General features: G+C 46.0%; 1 protein-coding gene across 2 annotated transcripts in view; it reads left to right on the top strand.

Annotated features, from left to right (window-relative positions):
- GRID1 (glutamate ionotropic receptor delta type subunit 1) overlaps nt 1-20,287 on the top strand; it is a 624,630-nt gene that overhangs the window by 517,932 nt on the left and 86,411 nt on the right. For both annotated transcript variants that reach the window (XM_081157434.1, XM_081157435.1), the window contains 3 exons: nt 493-690; nt 3,748-4,072; nt 5,224-5,362. In XM_081157434.1, coding sequence (XP_081013560.1) covers nt 493-690; nt 3,748-4,072; nt 5,224-5,362 — 662 coding nt within the window. The remainder of the gene's footprint in view (nt 1-492; nt 691-3,747; nt 4,073-5,223; nt 5,363-20,287) is intronic.

The following is a 20,287-nucleotide window of genomic DNA, read 5'->3' as shown; positions in this document are numbered from 1 at the left end:
AATATGATTGTGGCCCATTAATCAACACCCATTCTCTAGTACAGCCTGATAGATGCAATCCTGTCTTCTCTCAGTCTAACATCACAGACATTATTGTCATTTATTATCTGGATGAGAAATACCCACACTTCTTATGTAGGTCCTGAAGGATTATGGCATTTCCCAGGACAGAGCTCTCCATGTCTCAGATGAAGGATGGAAACAAGCCTCACTAGCTGGGAGATAGGATTCAGGGCAGACCTGGGATAACATAATCCTGAGAAACAGATCTCTGTGCTCCATTGCATGCTGCTGGGGGAAGCATCCTGGGCACTGACCCCGAGTATCCATGAACTGCTAGGAGAGGGCAGAGAGCTCAGACCCCAGGCCTAAATCAGGTAAAAATACATGCCTGCAAACATGCAGCTCATCAGGTGGGTCTCCAGTGACACCCGGGGCGATGTGGTTGACAGACCTGCTGTTTAACTGAAGAGCGTGCTCTGTTGTCCTCAGGAGGAGCCTTTTGTGATGGTGGCTGAAAACATCCTTGGACAGCCCAAACGCTACAAAGGCTTCTCTGTGGACGTCCTGGATGCGCTGGCCAAGGCCCTGGGCTTCAAGTACGAGATCTACCAGGCCCCTGACGGCAGGTACGGCCACCAGCTCCACAACACCTCCTGGAACGGGATGATTGGGGAGCTCATCAGCAAGGTAGGTCCCTGGTGCAGGTCCATGGGCGGGCACCCTCGTCCGCCTCTGGGGTGTTACCCAAACGAGGCCTGTTGAGCAGTTGGAACCTTGGGACCAGCTGAGCAGACCACAGTTACCACCCTCCACACACGAAAGCCCTTTCTCCCACCACGCCCACCCCTGTTCCTTCATGTCCTCCTCCCTGGCTCTGTGTTTTCCTGCTGTGCCCGTTGCTCTCGTTCCTTTGACGCCCAGCCACTGTGCCTGCTGTCATATGCCCGTCTGACACGCACCCCACACTGAGGCTGAAATGGGAACCCAGTTCTCATGGGTGTAACTGGGAGTGCCTGTTCCCCTCTCCCACGTGGCCCATCAGTGGGTGCACATGTGTGCAGTGCGTGTGTGTGCACGTGTGGGTGTGTGCGTGCATGCATGCGTGTGTGTGTGTGCAGGTGATGTGGTGCTCCTCAGCTCCTCATGCTAATTTAGGATCATTACTCTTCTCCCTGCTGTGGAACCTGAGTCCTCACTGAGCCCATGGCATGAGGCCAATTCAGTGTGTCCCCATTCTTGCCCCTGGCATCCCATGAGCTCTGGGTCATTTCCTCACAATCATTTATGATGGAGGCACCTGACTCAAGCCTCCCTCTCAGGGTCACTGTTACCACCACCTGGGGTGTTTCTGACATGCCTGTGGACAGCTGTGGGGTCACAGTGCTCTGAACTTCTCACCTCCGGTGACCGTCGCTTGCTTGTCACTCAGCACCCACATCCATGCACCTTGTTAGCAGCCTCCGTGTTGCTGTCCCTGTCCCATGTCACGACTACAGCCTGTTGTACTTCTGAGTCTTTCAGGCCTTTGCTCCTAAGACCAGCTCCTTGCTTTATAAATCCATGAAGGCGGACCTGAGGCCCATTGCTCTGCAGTTTTCCTCAGGCTTTTTAAAAATCTTTTCATAGTATAATTTATATACTATAAAATTCACCCATTTCAGATACACGGTTCAGTGATTTTTAGAAAATCTACTGAGTTGTGCCGCCATCTCTGTAACGTGGCTTCAGGACCTGTCCATGCCCCGCCCAGCGGGCGCTCCCACTCTCTCACCATCACTCCCACTCTCCCAGCTCCAGGCAACCGCCCAGCTGCTTCCCACCTCCGAGGATCCGGTTTATGCACGTTCAGTATAAACGAGTCGTGTAACGTGTGTGATCTTTTGTGTCTGGCCCTTTCCACTTGGCATGTGGATTTGAGGTTCGCCCTTCCCCAAGGTTTCTGTGCTCTCCTGTGCGTCACCCGCCCCTGCCTGCTGTGCCCTCCGCGATGGCCAGACAGACCTGCGCGTCCCTTCACCCCCGTGGTTTTCGGTGTTTTGATTCCCTGCTGCACCCGCCCTGACTTGATGCTATTGTCTGTCCCTGACTCTGGCGTCCAGGTGGCTGCCCACAGTCAGAGAGAACCGTAGGCCTCGGGTGGAGGTTTGAGCACCGTGTGGCTCCCCTCAGTGGGGCCTCAGCACAGCCTGAGCTCCTTGACCTGTCCTTGGTGGGGTCCTTGGGCAACAGTTCTTAGAAAATGTTTCAAAACTTTACCTTTCTCCTCAGCAACCTAATAATCTGTCCTCAATTAAAAAAAAAAGTGTTCCTACATGATGGGAAGGAGTAAAGTCTTTTGGGCATGCAATTCTGCTCCAATTTCCCATGAAACTCCCATCTGCAGATAGGGCGGCCCTCACCTCCGGCCTTGCCTCCACCTGTGTCGCTTCCCTGCGCCTCCTCTGGACCTGGCTTCGCAGGGTTTCCTTCCACGCTGCATTGCAAACTTACCCCGCTCACCAGACCTCTTTCTCAGTCCTTAATTCTGCTCCAAATTGTCCAGATCCTGAAACAAACAAGCAGAACCCCTGGCAAGAGAGGCAAAGGCAAAAGCCAGAGACGCACAGGTGACAGGTGTGAAAGGAGAGCACCCACATCGCACCCGCAGCACCCTTCTTTTCCAGCTAGAGCATTGGTACATCCGCCCCGCTAGCCCACAGAGTAAACCTGATAAAACCTTGCTGTGTGTGTTTCCCCAGTTTGAATAAGTAGGTTAGATCCTTTGTTATGATTGGACATTTTAAACTAAACCTAGTTCTGAGGAAGCCTCCGACCAAAGGCCCGGGAGCCGAGATGCAGACAGACACCGTAGGTCGTGCTGCTCTCGCGGCTGAGCTGGGCGCCTGGCCTGCCTGCTGGCCGGTGCTCGTCTGGGTGTGAGGACCCTCACCTCCGCCGGCCTTGGCAGCTCTGTCTCACCGTCCAGGTCCATCTGAACGGGGCTCTTTGATACTTTTTAAAATGAAGCCCATCTTAGAAAGCAAAAGCCCTGGGAGGCATGTTTCATGCCCCAGTGCAGCTTGCCCAGGAGCCCCTGCCCAGCGCGGCGTCCCGCTGCAGAGGGCCGGCCTGCGTGGGCAGGCGCCAGCTAAGGGCGGTGGGAGCACTGGAGAAGCAGAGGGCCGCTTTTTTCTTGGTGGGTGTTGCTCTCCGGTATAGAGTCTGCACAGGAGACCATCGGGGACTGACACATGAATGAGATTCAAGGTAGTTGCAGAACTCACCGTACAAGGTCTAAAGTATTTTAGAAGAGATCCGGGTGCACTAATGGAGCTTGGAGAGGCCTGACAGGGACGGAGTGGCTCTGTGGCCCTCAGGCGTAGGGCGGGCGCAGATACGCCCTGGAGACAAAAGGGTGTGTGGAGGCGGCCGGAGGGAAGACCGGCCTGGGGAAGGGGCAGCTCAGATTCGCTGGGGGAGCAGTAAGGATGCGAGGGAAAAGCACAGATGCCGCGGGAGTGGGATAGTTACACTCTTCCTCCAGAAGTTTCCAGGAGCTGTTAGGGTTTGACAGAGACATTCGCAAGGAAAAGGAAGTACAGACAGCTTAGTGCTGGATTTGCCGTAAAACACTCATGGTCACGGTGCCAACCTGAGAGTCCCGTTTCCTGGGAACAGGGCAGCTGAGAGGGCGGAGGGCAGGCCCTGGCACGGCGGGACTGCCGCAGGCGCGGCCCGCCTCCTGACAGGACGATTCGCTTTCAGAGAGCGGACCTGGCCATCTCCGCCATCACCATCACCCCCGAGAGGGAGAGCGTCGTGGACTTCAGCAAGCGCTACATGGACTACTCGGTGGGGATCCTCGTCAGGAAGCCCGAGGAGAAAATCAGCATCTTCTCGCTCTTCGCTCCGTTTGATTTTGCGGTCTGGGCCTGCATCGCCGCAGCCGTCCCTGTGGTCGGCGTGCTGATATTTGTGTTGAACCGGATCCAGGCCGCGAGGGCTCAGAATGCTGCCCAGCCCCGGCCGTCCGCGGCTGCCACCTTACACAGCGCCATCTGGATCGTCTACGGCGCCTTCGTACAGCAAGGTACCTCCTGGCCTCCTGGTGCTGGGAGGCCCTCGGGGCCTGGGAGAACGTATCCATTGGCAGATTCTTAGAAGCATGTTGCCGGAGTCATTTTAAATGCAATTTTATGTAATCTCTAGGACAGTACTGATACCATGCTGCACCCAATTTCTCTGAGTAACATTAAATAGAAGTGAAATGAAATGATAACAAGGCACTCAACTTCAAATCCTGATTCTCCACTTTAGATAAAATTGACTTTGGAGTCTGCTTGGCAGCTTCCACCCCTCCCAGTTTGGAGTGATTGCTACACATGTGGGGCTGTCAAACGAAACTAAATCTTGTTTAAATTTGAAGTCTTAACAGGAAAACATGGCAACTGTTCTTGCCCATCTAAGCAGCACTCCAGTCATTCTTGAGATATAGTCTCCCATCCCTGAGAAGTCTGGGCGCTGCGGTTTCGACCAGAAACAACAAATTGGAAGTTCCTAATATGAGTGTTGGCCCAGTTTGCACCAGGGCAAAACATGTATCACTTGTTTGTGAGGTTACATAAGAATAGTAAGAAAGAAGCTTCTTTCTGCTATTGCATAAGGGACCAAGGAGGAAACACTGGCCTCAAAGAGGCTGCCTCTGACTGAGAGTCATGGGGGATGCTTTCTAAAACTCCTGGAAGAGACGCCACCTAGTAAGGGCCGGGCAGTAATCACGGTGATATGGCCCATCTCCTTTCGGAGGGTTAGAGGAGTGCTCGGGAACCCTCCCAGTAGGAGGAACTCCATGTTTGCAGAATTCCCAAGACTGCTCTGTATGCATTTGACAGGGACAGGGACCTTCCCTCGGCCAGAGGGCAGCCAGGAGGTCCCACCGTGAGGCGGAGCCTTCTAACTGGGAGAGTTTGGCACTAGGACTTTATCCTTGGTGTTTTGACTAATACCTCATCAGTAAAAGGCCAATTCTGGTTTTTCCATATTTTGTGGTCCTCCATCCATTCCCAAGACTGGCGGCCCAGGCCTCTTTCCCAGAATTGCCACCGTCCCCCGTGATAAGCTGGCAGCCACTTCTCTGCTCCCCAGCCCATCGCAGGGGAGGCCCTGTGCCCAGAGCACGGCCGTGGGGAGGGGAGTGAGAGCGGAAGCCCGGGGCCAATCGCCTCTGCCTGCCTCCCGCAGGGGGCGGATCCGCCGCGAACTCCGTGGCCGTGCGCATCGTGATGGGAAGCTGGTGGCTCTTCACCCTCATCGTGTGCTCCTCCTACACGGCCAACCTGGCTGCCTTCCTCACCGTGTCCAGGATGGACAGCCCCGTAAGGTAAGACCATTCCTCCTCCTGGAGCGGGGACCGCCAGCTCTGAGACTGGGAGAGGGTGCACAGCTGCCCGGCAGCCGGTGTCAGGGACGCAAGGGCCCACTCCCCCCGACCTACAGCTTGGTGAGCGTCACCCTTAATGCATGCAGGGCTTTCCTCCTGTTGTGTTTTATCTCATGCACAATTAAATAAATGTATAAAATCAGTAAATTATATTTCTCTGAACATTTAAATGCTTCTTAGACTAATAAATCAAAATATTAAAAATGAACAAATTAAAATTTTCTCAGACATTTAAACATTGATTATGAACTGATTTAATCAAAAGTTTCTAAACATTCAATTAAAAATAATTAAAACCACAAGTCTAATATATTTTTCAAAACGTGAAACACCTTAAATTTATTTTTAAGAACATGCTAATTATCTCAGTGATTAGAAAAATTATCAGTTATATTTATAAAATTACAAAAAATATTGAAACCAGGGTCTAAAATGTTTCTTCATATTACCAAAATGTTACCAACATGGCACAAAAGAATTACGTGGGCGTGATGAAAGGGCCTGGCAGTGCCTCTGTGTTGTGACCAGGTTCCCACACTGTGCAGGTTACCAGAGAGCTTGGGGAAGGGGTCGCAGGCTGGACATGCAGCTGCTGAAGTAGCCACAGGCGCAGGCCCGTCCCACGCTTGCATGGGTGTAATACCTGTTTCCGAATCGCCTCGTACTTGATCCCTGAAGGTGTTTCTGTGACCCTGCCTTAATTCACCATCCTCACTGTCGTCATGTGGACTGATCAAGTCATTCAACCTCAACCAGCTTCTGTGGCTCCTAGATGCCTATTTTTAAAACATTTTTATTGAATGAATTGGGGCAACATTGGTTAATATAACAGTTATATGTTCCAGGCATACAATTCTACAGTACACCATCTGTATGTGTATTGTGTGTTCACCACCCAAAGTCAAGTCTCCTTCTGTCACTATCTATCCAACTGCCTATTTGTAAGAGTTCAGGCTCCTTGAGTAAGATTCACAATTCAGTATGATATTATCTAGGTTTTTTAAAATTGAGATAATTACAGATTCATATGTGGTTGTAGAAATAATGCAGAGAGTTCTCATAATATCCTTTATCCAGTGTCCTTCAGTGGTAACATTTTATTGACATGAGTACAATTGGCTGATTCTGTTTGGATGTCTCCTCTTGTACTTGTACTTATTTCTGTGTGTGTGTGTGTATAGAACATTTGGTTCTATATAATCTTATCATGTGTGTAGATTTGTGTATCCACCATCGCAGTAAAGATCTGAACAATTTTATCCCTCTAAGGATACCTTGTGTCGTCATTTCATAAGCACACCCCTCCTTTATACTCTTCCCTCCAGTAATATTTAGATCCCCTGGGAACTGCTAGTGTGTTCTCCATTTCTAAAATTTTGTCATTTCAAATATATTATATAAAATGAAATCATACCTCTTGGGGTTGGCTTTTTTATCCAGCATAATTATCAGGAAATTCATCAGGTGGTTGTATATAATAATAGTTGATTGCTTTTTATTTCTCAGTAGTATCCGATGACCCATTTCCTTTAGTGATTCACCCATTGAAGGGCATCCGGGTTGTTGTCAGTTTCTGGCAATTTGAATAAAGCCACTGTGAACATTTATGTGTAGGTTTTTGTGTGAACATTTGTTTTTACTTATGTCCAAGAGAGCAGTTGCTGGGTCACATGGTAACTGAATGCTGAGTCATATAAGAAACTATCGAACCACTTTCTAGAGTAACTACTGCTTTACATTACTGCCAGTGATGTAGGAACGATCCAGTTTCTTTGTATCTTTGCCAGCATTTAGTGTTGTCACTAATTTTTATGTTGCCTTTCTGATAGGCATGGAGTGATGATATCTCATGTGGTTTTAATTTGCATTTCCCTAATGACTAATTATGTTGAACACCCTTTCAAGTGCTTAATGCTATCTGTAGATCATCTTTGGTGAAATATCTCTTTATGCATATTGTCCGTTTTCTAATTGGATTGTTTGATTATTACTGTTGAGTTTTGAAAATCCTTTAGGTATTTTAAATACTAGTTCTTTGCCAGATATGTGGTTTGCAAATATTTCCCACTGCTCTGTGGTTTCAACCCCATAACGGGGTCTTTCACAGAGAAAAGGTTTTAATTCTTATGAGGTCCAATTTATAAATTTATTCTTTTGTGGGTCATGCTTTGGTGTCAGGGGGACTCTTTGCCTAGTCCCAGACCCTGAAGATAACCTCCTGTTTTGGGTGGTTTTTTTTTCCCTAAAAGTTTGCAGTTTTACTTTTCAGCCTATAATTAATTTTGAGTTAATTTTGTATAAGCTTTAGGCTGAGTTCTATTTAATCCTTAATGTTTTGTCTAGGATGCCTAATTGATCTAGCACCATCTATAAAAAAGGCTGTCCTTTATGTCGTAATTTGTCAGAAATCAGTTGGACATATCTGTGTGGGTCTGTTTCTGAGTTCTCTATTTAGTTCCATTGACCTGTGTGCCTATCCCTTTGCCAGTACCACGCTGTCTGATTCCTGGGGCTACAGAGTAAGCCTGAATATCGGGCAGAGTAGATTCCTCCCGTTATTTTCTTTGCCAGGATTGTTTTAACTATTCTAGGGCCTGCAATGTTACATACAAGTTTTGGTAAAAGTTTGTCTATGTCTATAAAAAACTTTTTTGTGGTTTTACTAGGAATTGCATTAATTACAGTTGTAACTGCAGTAACCAGTAAGTTAGGATTTGGTGAGAACATTTATTATGAATGAGTGTTGAATTTTCACAGATGCTTTTAGACATTGATCATGTGATTTCTCTCTTCAGGTTATAAATATGGTCGATTGCATTGGTTGTTTTTGAAATACTATATTCCTTGAATGAGTCTCATGTGGCCGTGGTTTGTAATTCTTTCATATATTGTTGGATTTTGCTGATATTCTGGTTGAGAATTTTCTCCTCCCGTGGTTCTATTTCCACTCCTTCTTCCTTCCTCCCACTCTGTTCGTATCCTTTTATTTCTCAGCCACTGCTTGTGGCAGGAGTCCTTACTATAATGGGTTATGCCTATAGAGAAACAAATATTTTTAAAATTTTACTTCATTTTCTTAGCATATATTTTTCTAACAATATGTTTTTAGTATTTTTAGTGCAATATAATATAAATGTATTTGTGCATTATTTTTTAATGCTGAGTCCTTTCTTTATGCCTTCATGTTGTTGTTTTAGATGTTTAGTTTGCTTTTTCTTGATTCTGAGCCCTTTCCATAAACAGGTAGGTGGGGTCTCCTTGGGTCACTGAGTAGTACCTGGCTCCAGGTAGCTTCGTCCTCTCGGAGCCTCACCTTGGCTCCGAGTGTAGGTAGAGGCTGTGCAGTAAACTGCTATAACCAGCCCCTGCCTCAGTGGGAAGCTTCCCCTTTGGAGGTTTTGTCCTGGTGACCAAGGTTTTTTTTCCTAGAACCTGCCCTGGTTGGCCCAGCCCTTCAACAGTAAGAGAAGCCATGCTGTGGCTCTATTTTAACCACCTTTCTGAATTTCTGTTCTCTGTACCAGAGACAAATGCCAGTGAACTGGGTCTCTGAGCACTGTTCCCTGCAGGGCCCAGAGGAAATGAGGGCCTTCCACTGTGGCTGCTTCGAGCTGCTTTGTCTATGTAGATATAAAAGAAAATCCACTGAGATGGTGCACTTTCACCAAGCAAGGTATCCCTGGCCGGTGTGGCTCGGTGCACTGAAAGGTCGCGGGCTAGATTCCAGGTCAGGGTCGCACCTAGGTTTTGGGTTCGGTCGATCTCTGGAAGGATGAATGATGGATATTTGTCTTCTCTTGATGTATCTTTTCTTATTAATCTAAATGATCTTCAACCTATACATTTAAAAACTAGTAGAAACTATTCAATAATACTTGTAATTCCCTTATAAATACGAGTAGTTACTTTACATATAAGTTTTTGTTCTTTACTTTGTTAACATGATGTACCTCACTCTTGCATCTATGTCCATGAAGGACACTGGGCTGTAATTTTCTGTTTTCTTTTTATAACACCTTTGGTTTTGCCCACAAGGAAATGCTGGCCTTGTAGAGTGAATTTGGGATCTTTCTTTCCTCTTTGAGTTTTTGAAAGGAGCTTTCCTTGTGCCCACACATCTATACATTTTCAGAGGGAAAATAAAAGGAAAAACCTGAACTCACCAGCAGTCTTCTTTATCCCAAATTACCTTTCCTTTCAACCATCTTGATGTAAAGAAGTCACCACTAGTCCATAAAACTTGCTGTGAACTTTTAATTTTACATGGTATATTGGTTTTTTGCAGTTTTATGATAGTCTAGATGACCTTGGGTTTGGTGATGACTTCTTAGATTCAACACCAAAAGAACAACCAATTGATGCCAAACAGTACAAATAGTCTGTGACAAAGACACTTAGGAAAATGAGAAGACAAGTCACAGATTGGGAGAAAGTCTTTACAAAATACATATTGACTAAAGGATCAATATTCAAAATATACAAAGAACTATTTAAATAGTAATAAGGAAAACAAAGAGCCCATTTTAAAAAAATGAGCAAAGATGTGAATACACACCTCACCAAGGAAGATGTACACAGGGCAAAGAAGCATGTGCCAGGCGCTCGGTGTCGTAGGACAATCAGGAACTGGAAAATGAGGTGGAAGTCGGCCGCCGCGGCGCACCTGCCGGACGGCGCCCTGCGGGACGCGGAGCCGCGCTGGCGGGAGCGGGAAGCAGGGCAGCTCTGCGCTGCGGGGCTCAGCACCGCACAGTCCCTCGGGGAGCCTCACGGCGCCTACAGAGCGCGATGAACTCGCGCTGCGTCACCATGCTCCTCGGCATCTATCCAAAGGAACTGAAAACACACACGAACACAAAAACAGTCACATAAATCTTTACAGCAGCTTTATTTACCGGAATGTGGAGGCAGCCGAGATGTCCTTTGGTAGGTGGATGGACGAACGACTGCACCTCCGGACAGCGGAGCATCTCTGGGCGCGAGAAGTGAGCTGTCCGGTCATGAAAAGACGTGGAGGCACTTTCCGTACTGGTAAGTGACAGTCTTATGCCAGACGAATTTAAAATATATTCTGTGTGCGTATATTAAAGACAGTGAAGTGTGTGGGTTTTAATGAGACCTACGTCAATTTTAAGATATATTTGTGGAAAAATGGAGACAAATAGGAACTGGGCAGGGCCAGTTATTAATTACGATAAATGAAGCCAACTTAGCAGTTTTTCTTGATCATGCTATTGGTGTTGCGTCTAAAAGGGCCGGGCAGACTTGAGGGGGATTAATTGCTCTCCGCAGGCTGAGCCTGCAGGCTGCTTACGCATGGATCACTGTCAGTTTGGATGGGAGGCCTCTATTTTAAATTCTAATATATGGACAAGGACATGGAACAGGAATCGCAAGCAGGCAAATAGGACTGAAATCGCCGGACAAGCTTTTTGGGGAGCATAATGTTTAAACGGCTCGAATGTCGATGGTCTTGGTCGTGCTAGCACTCCTCAGCGGCCCCCTGGCTTCCCTCTCATGCCCACTCCCGCCACCGAGCCACGCTCACCGGACCTGTGCGCGAGGCCTGAGCGGCGCGGGCGGGCAGTCCTCCGGGCCCTCGTCACCGAGTGTGGCCCGCAGAGCCGTGCTGCTGGCCCCAGCGAGCCGAGCCCCGCATCTCCGGCCCGGGGACCCAGCGAATCAGGCCTCCGGATGATGCCTGTGCACGTGAAAGTCTGAAAAGCACTGCCTCTGATTAGAGAAAAATGATCTCTAAAACTCCAATAACCTGAAGTGATCGGTTGCATCCAACAAATGCATTTCAAGAGAACTACATGTCAGTCCTTCTTGCCTGTGGGGCCCACAAACCAGAAAAGGAAGGCAGGGCATGTTAATGGGCCCGTGAGAGAACAGGGGACCTCCCGTACGTGCCACGACAGGGGGTGGGTCTAATCAAGTCAGACCCTCTCCCGTGAGCAGGCACAGAACTGGGCAAAACATGCGGTCTGCAGGCACTTTACACGTAAGAGTGCACGTGGAGTGAGAGGAAAGGGGGGAGACCATGCAGACAGCGAGCGGAAAGCTGGGGAGGCCCTCCCAGTATCCGACAAAGTGGACTTGATGCCACGAGCAGAGATTTTCCACTGTGTTCATCTTACGGCACATAAACTAATTACTGAAGTTCTACAGCACACCAAAAAATGTATTTTTCGCCGATCTGACAAAAAAATAGGTATAGTTTTGAATCATTCACATGGGACGGCTACTGTTGTGTTGGCAGCTGTTGTTTTTTTATTTGATAGTCTATGGGAAAGGAGATCGGCGTTCCTAAGTTGTCAGGTGTTGCATGTGTTAAAAATCCTTGTGGCACATGGGTTGAAAATCTCTGCCCTAGAGCGTTACAAGGGAGAAAGAGGCACATTATATAATGATAAAAGGCTCAATTTCACCAGAAAGACAACAGTTCCAAATACGTAGGCATCTAACAATGAAGTGTCCAAGTTCACGAGGTGAATCTGACAAGCCTAATGGGGGACATAGTCAAATCTAAAAGAGTCAAAGTTTTAACTTTATTCTCTTAAAAACTGACATAGACTAAAGGGCAGTAAAGCTATAGAAGATCTAAAGGACACTATCAACTAACTTGACATAATCGGCATTTCCAGAACACTACACCCAACCAGTGCAGAAAATACATTCTGTTCAAGTATTACTGGAACATCCAGCAAGATGGATCATTCATTGCTCCAAAGATTTAAAAAATCTTACTAAATTTCAAAAGAATAAAATGTTCAAGAGCATGTTATGCCGCTATAATTAATTTAAACTAGAAATCACTAAAAACAATTTAGAAAATCTCTAGTATTAATAACATAATTCTAAACCTATATGTTAAAGAAAAAGTCATAAAAGAAATATAAAAAATATTTCTAACTAAATTATAATGAAATTACAACATATCAAAATTGTGAAATGCAGTTAAAATAGTGTTTAAAGGAAAGTTTATAATGCCTATGTAAGAAATAAAGAGCTTAAATCCAAGGTTCTTAGTTTCCCCATTAAAAAGATAGAAAAGTAATAGCAAGCTAAGCTCAAAGTAATTTTAAAATATGTGTGTAGTAACAAAGAAATTAGCAAAGTCAGAAGCTGGTTTGGTAAGTTTAATAAAGTTGATAAACCTTAAATAAGACTAATCAAGGAAAGTAAATGAGAGAAACTGAAATGACCCATATCAGGAATGAAAGTGGGAATTTTACTATATCTTTTAGACATTAAAAGGATAATGCAAAATTATGATAAACAAATTGAAGGCAATATATTCAATAACTTAGATGAAATGGATAAACACAACTTATAAAATATAATTTTAAAAGAGTAACTCTGAATATTTATATATTTTTTAACAACACTGGATCTGGAGACTTCACAAGTGAAGTCCTAGGCCCAGGTGCTTTCGCTGCCATGCGGCATTTAACGTAGTAACACTGATCGTAAACTCTTAGAAAACGGGAGAAGGAAATGCTTTTAAATTGATTTAATGAAATTGGCATAACCCTGATAACAAAAGCTGAAAAAGATATCACAGGAAAATAAAGTTACTCACCAATATTCCCCATGAACTGAGATGCAAACATCCTCAACCAAAATAGTAGCAGATTGAATCTAGCAAAACATAAAAGGACAAGACATCATACTCAAGGGGATTTTTATCCCCAAGATACAAGCTTGTTTCAGTGCATGAGAGCCAATCACTGTGATTCACCACATTAACCACATAAAGCACAAAAATTATATAATCATCCCAATTGATGCAGAGAAGCATTTGACAAAATTTAATACCCATTTATAATTAAAAATAAGTAAATAAAAGGAAACGTCAACGGCCTGATAATGGCCAGTGATGTACTTACGGATGGTGTCGCGACTGCTTCTCCCCAGGCAGGCCCTTGCCTGAGCAACAGGACAGACAAGACACAAAGGGCAGGCAGTTTGAAAGGGACGCGCAAAACTGTCCTTATTTCCTGATGACATGATGGTCTTCGTAGAAAATCCTAAGAATGTTGTAATAAATTTAAATCTAATTAATGAATCTTCACAGGTTTCAGGAAACAAAGTTACTATGCAAAAATCAATTGTTATCTTTATATACTAACAACCAACACCTGAAAACCAAAATTAAAAATACAATTACAATAGTATCAAAAGTATAAAATTTTTAGGAGTACATTTTTAAAAGATGTATAAGAATTATACTCTTAGCAGAAAACTTAGTGGAAAATATTGCCGAGAGAAATTAAGGTCTAAATAAATGTAGAGATATCCAATATTCATGGATTGAAACACTCAATATTGTTGAGATGGCAAATCTTCCTAATCAAGATATAGATTCAATGCAATTCTCATCAAAATCCCAGCAGACTTTTTAAAAAGATAGAATTGGACAAGATTATTCTAAAATAAATGGATATCAAATAGGGAAATTAATTTTGAAAAAGAAGAATGAAGTTGGAAGACTAAGACCACCTGATTTCGAGACTTCCTGCGAAGCTGTGTTGCCATCCTGCCTGCCTTCTCCAGCTAATTTTACCTAATCTCATTTCTCCGTCCTCTGGTGCTTCCCCAGCTTCTGTGTGCTTCTCAAATATCACAGGCATTTTTCTGCTCGAGCCTTTACTTAAGCTAGTCCATGTTTTTGGAACATCTCTGCTTTTTACCTGGACCACACTGACTCATCCTTCAAGTCTGCTCAGATGCCACCTCCTCACAGCAGCCATCCTGGATGCTCCTCAATTTAAATCACCCTTTTCCATGTTTCTCTTTCATAGTCTCCAGTACTTTCTTAGCAGTGATCACATTGTGTAAGTAGGTATTGATGTGTTTACTTTTTATTTAATATGCACCCACCCATCCAAATAATAAACTCCATGGATCTGGCGATTGGGTTGCCCCCCCATCATGTAACCGATGCTTGCACAATGCCTGACACAGCACGGCTCCCACAGCAAAATCCTATGGCCGGGTGGGCTGAGCAGCAGGAGTCATTCCTCACAGCTCTGGAGGCTGGGAGTCTAAGGTCTGGGTGCCTGCAGATTCAGTTCCCGGCTTGCAGATGTCACCGTCTGCAAGGGACATCTGGTCTCTGGTCTCTCTTCTTATAAAGTCACTGATCCTGTCACGGGGTCTCCACTTTCATGACCTCATCTAGACCTAATCAGCTCCCCAGAGCCCCACCTCTAAGCACATCACATGTGGGTAAGGACTTTAATATGTGAATTCTTGGGGAGACACAAACATTAGGTCCTTAGTGTGCATGCCCAAGACACATTCAGTGGATGAATGAATTATTGAAGGTCGATTTGTTCTTTTTGCCCTGTATGTAGAGAATTAAGAACTTTGGATAGGACAATTCAAGATATTATGGCTTAGCTCAGGGAAAGCAAAACAGGTTTTCTTGGCATTGGACCTGTCTGGAGTTGAGGGACACCCATGGAAAGTGATGGACTGCCTCTCCCCTGCTCCCTGCCATGGCTGGAGTCCTGGCGTCTCCCCCGAGCTCTGAATTCATGTACTGTGTGTTCTCTGCTACATCTCCACAAGCAAGGTAGCTAGTTTTGGTGTTTGTTTTTCTCTATTTATTTTTATCTTGAGGCAAATATTTATGTTGGGCCTACGTATCAATCTGCTGGGCAAAGAGTTGACAGGACACCTTTTTCCAAAGGTCAAATTGGAGATTTTCACATCTCTTTGTTTTTTCTTCCTCTCTATCGTCCTACTGTTCCTGTCTTCCTGGGCCCACAGCATGAAATGCGACTTGCAGACCTTTGCTGTTTCCCATTTGAGCCGGGAGCGTCATGAGCTGAGAACTCCGACTGTGGCTGTGATAAGTCACCTGAGTGCAGGAACAACCGGCCGTGCACTCGGAGCCCCGTTCCGGTTGTGAGTGCACAACAGATTAGCAAGAGTCATGTAGTCAGTAACTCGGGGCTCGCGAGCGGCAGTCACGGGGTGCAGCTGTGTGAGGGGAGCTGCCCTCTCCCCCGTCCCGCCCAGACGTGCAGCCCTGTTAGGACAGGCCCCGGGGGCTCTGAGCGGTGCCGCCCTGAAGCGGGTGCAGCGGCCGCCCCTCCACAGGCGCTGTGTGGACTGTGTTCCAGGAGCAGAGGAGACGCCCTTCCTCAGGGCTGAGCTCAGGTGGCACCGAGACGCTGGCAGACTGAGGACTGGCAGTTCTCCCTCCTCTTGTTTTAGTTAATAACAGACTTATTCTTGAACAGTTTTAGGTTTACAGGGGAATTGAGTGGAAAGTGTAGAGATCCCATATTCCTTCTCCCCTCCGTGTCCCTGTGACTGACGTTTTTGCACGGGTGTGGCACATCTGGTGAGCCAGCATACAGCCACACATTATCATCGACAAAAGGCCGCGGTGCATGCGGGGCCCTCGCGTTGCGTGTAGATGCCCTAGGTTTTGATAGATGTACAGTGACGTGTATCCAGCATCCCAGTAGTCTCGTTGTGCTAAAAATGCCTGGTGCCCCACCGATTCATCCGACTCTCTCCCCTGAAATTATGTTTTTAATTAAGCAGAGGCTGGGGCCATTCTGAACACTTTCCTGCTCCGTCCGCTTCAGAGCTACTGTCAGTGGATCCTGTCCAATCTGCCTCCAAAACCTCCCAGACCCGTGTCGTTTTTCTGCCACTACCAGGTCCTGATGGCCACTTGGCTTATTAAACAGCCGACTGACTTTTCCTTTTCTCTCCTCTTTTCACTCCTTCAAACCTTTCTCCACGTTGCCAGCGGAGAAATCTTTTTGAAAATAAGTGATCATCAGGCCCTTGCTTACAGTGTTCGTCCTGTGCTCAGCTAGGTTAGGGGCTGGATTTTTCAAGATGCAGAGGTTTTTCTTTTGACTTTTTATCTTGTAAGAGTTTCTTTCCCTTATTACTTCCTTTGGCAGCTTCTACATAAATCTTCTTAAATTGAATTCATGGTTCCCTTTGTGTTGCTGTCATTGGACTTATTAAATTGAATTACTGACATTTATTTATCAGATTTCTCGTCTATCAGACGTGAGCTCTTTGGGGCCAGAATCAGTGTCGCATTCACATTAGACGTCTCCTCGGTAAGCAAAGGCTTGGCCCTTAGGTAGAAGCCAGCCGGGGTTGAGTAAGTGCAAGAACGAGTGGACAGGGGACCTGGCAGACACGGGTAACCCACCGAGAGGCAGTGGGAAGATGAGTCATAGGACATGAGATGGGAAGGCGGAGGCGGAGGCGGAGGCGGAGGCGGAGGCGGAGGGATGCAGAGAGCAGAGCACAGACGAGCTGGTGGCGAAGCCGGGGGATGGCCCGCGGGAGCCACTGCCTCACTGGACTTGCAGAGTCTGCTGTGGAGCGTTTGGGTGCCTGAGAGGCTGTCTCGGGAAATACCGAGCGGGATACGGGGACAGTTTGAAAGTGAGACCCCAGTGTGCGGTGGCTGATCCTGGCACGTCAGGCCCGACGGTAGCTGTGGTTGGATGTCAGGAGCCGACGACGGCGATGGTTGGGGGAACTTGCTATTTCCAGACTGCGGCTGACCGTGGGTGGCCGACACCGTGGAAGGGAAAGCCGTGGATACTGGGGGATCTGTGATGGGAAGTTTGGGAGAAAGAGAAACTGTTTCATTGAAATTAATAATAGGCATGAAATGTTAAGATAGCTCAGACCACAGGAAAGAGAAATTCTAAAATTTAAATAATGAAATGGTAATGGTCCGACTCAGAAGCAGTCCCGGTGCGGAGGAGACGGCAGGTGGCTGCCCAGGGCCTCTCCCATGGACTGGGACGAGCGCAGACGTCGGGGAGGATGACAGCGCAGGGACGAAAACAAGGATCCACTCGAAACCACGTCAAGTGGGCCAAGTTACAGAATTAGCTTCAAGTGAGGGAAAATGGCGAGAAAATAAATGTAAACGTTTGGCAGAATTGATTTTTAAACTCATTTTGATTTTGAAAACGTCACAAGGAAGGAGAGTGCCGGGTGGTGGCAACGGGGTGAAGCGGGGCAGTCACTGCTGCCCGGGGGAATCACTGGCTGGAACTGCTGGCCAGCAGCTTGCGCTCCGCGTGACCCAAACCGGTCCCTCCACGGGCCCATGCCTCGGCCTTCGCACCTCGACGGACACACAGGATCCAGTTCAGCACCAGGTCAGCAGTGGGCTGTTAGCTAAACTTCATAAGATCCCCATGGTGCTGGCGCTCAGTTGTTTCTCAGTTAATAAGCAAATCCATCTTTCCCTTGACACCTTTAAAGTCTTGCTCCCAGATTCAAATGTATAACTATCCCAAGACACTGGAAATTTTCTAAATGACCTGCAAGCACACTGATGATAATATTTGAAAATGGAAATGGCATCAGAGTATTGGAGATGGTTAAATAACTAACATTTTGAAAAACAGTTGAATTATTGGAGTTTTGATTTGATATGGTGGTGAATTTGATGTTCAGCCATGGCAAAATTTATAAATGATTTATTTGAAAGGAGACTAGTGAATACTTAGAAAGGAAAAAGGGACCCCTAGGAGGTAGTACCAGTTCCCCAGGGACAAGTGCGCTGGCTTAGGCTAACATCTGTCAGCTTGTCTGATAGGTTTATTAGGCTGACAGACGAGAATAACTCTCTAGAAATAGTCTACCTTGATTTCCGCAATACGTTTAATGCCCTCAAATAGGAATCCTGTGGGTAAGGTGGAAAACGTGGTTTTTAGTTTAATATATTTGCAATTGGTAAAAACTGTCCCACGGCATTAATAAAATTATACTTGTTTAATCTGACAGACAGCTGCCTCGCTGAGTGGCAAAAAGTTCTGACCTGGAACCAGCGTGTTCAGCTGTCGTCAGAGACTTGCACTAAGAGAGCAGAGCATGCTCATCAGTTTCACAGATGATGTGAGATTCAGAGGACATATGATGTGTTTTATTCAAAGTTATCATGAGAGTGAAGTTGATTAAGGAAAATTAAATGTAAAAATCAAAGTACAGAAATACAAGAATGTGTATTTCACTATATCATGATTTTATTGTGGATTTAATTCCTGGGACATTCAAAAGGTATGGCTTATTAAAATCGTTCTCCTTAAGATAATTTTAGTAAGTTGTGTGTGCTGGTAAGATTTTTTTGAAAATCTGAAAATCATTGTATAAAGTTTTTCTATATTTAGGCTCTTACCATCAATTTACCCCTGGTTAGTTTCAACAACAGAATATAGGCGTCTTGTCTTTTCTAAAGCCTTCACTTCCACATGTGTCTTGCTTCTGGTTCTCATGCTTGAGGGTTAACTGGGGGGCCCGTGTTCATGAGCTGGTGCGTGCAGAGTCCACAGGAGACGATCACCAGCTTTCCTGTCCCCCTCAGGACCTGCCGCCCCTCTGTTAGGATTTCTGACAGATTTTTGTTAGCGTGTGTACAAGCAGTACATGTTTCACGTCACTGGATTTCCTTCCTTTCAGTTCCCGTGTTCCTATATTTCGTTGCTTTATTGTATTGGAGGATGCTTTTCTTTAATTATAACTTTTGTTATTACTTCCAGAGTTGTTTGCATGTATCTCAGCAACTCCCACACTCCAAGGCTGGTGCTCGGTCTCTGTGACAGTCCTCTGTTTATTTTCAGTTCCCTTTCATTTCTTTGCTCTTTTACTCTGGATTCAGAGGCAACTTCTGAAGTGTGTCCTTCATAAAATTTGTTCTGTGTTCTCAGTGGTCAGTGTGGATCTCATTTGAGTGGTTACAGTTTTCCATGCGATTTATTTTATAACCATTTTCCTTTACATCTCATCTTGTTGACTTTTCACTTCTGCTATTTTCTTCTTAGACTTTTGGTACCAGTTCCAAAAATGTTTGTAAAGAAATGGTACATTTACCATTTTATAAAGTTGTAATTTTTGAGTGATCGTGTGACATTTTTTCTTTTTATGGTTATTTTATTGAAAAGTTGGGGAAGTAGTGTGTGCTAGACAGAAACCACTTTAAACTGCAAAGTCTGGGATGGCTGATCTGTTGCCTGATAGAATTAAGACTAACTGATATCAAGACGGAACAAAAGTGCTGAAACCAACAAGATGGATAAATGCAATCTGACAGGCTGCCTAAAAATAATCAGCCACTTAAGTACAGCACAGGACGGGTGCCCCAGTGGGATGCTGCCAGGCTCACGCCTTCAGCTCGCTGCTCAGCTCCCCCGCCTGCCCGGCCCGGGCGGTCCATCCACTCTGCAGGTGTCAGTTACCCAGATGCTGCAGACATGACACCTGTGGCCCTGTCCAGGCCGCGCACCTGAACTCAGCGTGTTCAACACAGCTCGACCCCAGACCGTTCGCCAACATTATCCATTAGCTGAAGGGCATCACCGTCTGTCCGCCTGGTCACTCGCTCGTGCCCGGCCCAGCCTGCTCCCATGTCCCACAGGAAATCCCTTGCCACCTATGGATGCAGTCGGCCTCATAATTATTTCTCAAATGTTTACTCTTTGCTGTACCTTTGGAGCAGGTGCTTACCCACCTGGACAACCTCCTCCCTGCCTTTGGATGTATTTAATTTTTTTTCTGCTTTTCTTTCATTCAGTTCCTCCTCAGTAACTTTTTAAAAGACAGATTTGATCATGTGTTTTCCCTGCACCACTCATCTCCTAGGAAAAGTTTGTCAGTGGTTCTGGGCTGGAAGTGTAAGCTGTTTTGGAAATCACCGAGGTCACAGCCTTTGCCAGCCTCTGCAGCCCCTCCTTCCTCCCCTCCTTTTCACATCCTGACGTATGTATAATTTATTGTCCACACTATCACACATGTCCCCCATGTACACCCCCGCGCCCCCTCCCACCTCCGCCTTTACCCTGACATCTAGTCGACTTT

The sequence above is a fragment of the Miniopterus schreibersii genome, assembly GCF_964146895.1.
Source record: "Miniopterus schreibersii genome assembly, chromosome: 14".
Classification (NCBI taxonomy): domain Eukaryota; kingdom Metazoa; phylum Chordata; class Mammalia; order Chiroptera; family Miniopteridae; genus Miniopterus; species Miniopterus schreibersii.
This window is presented reverse-complemented; position numbering and strand designations above follow the sequence as displayed.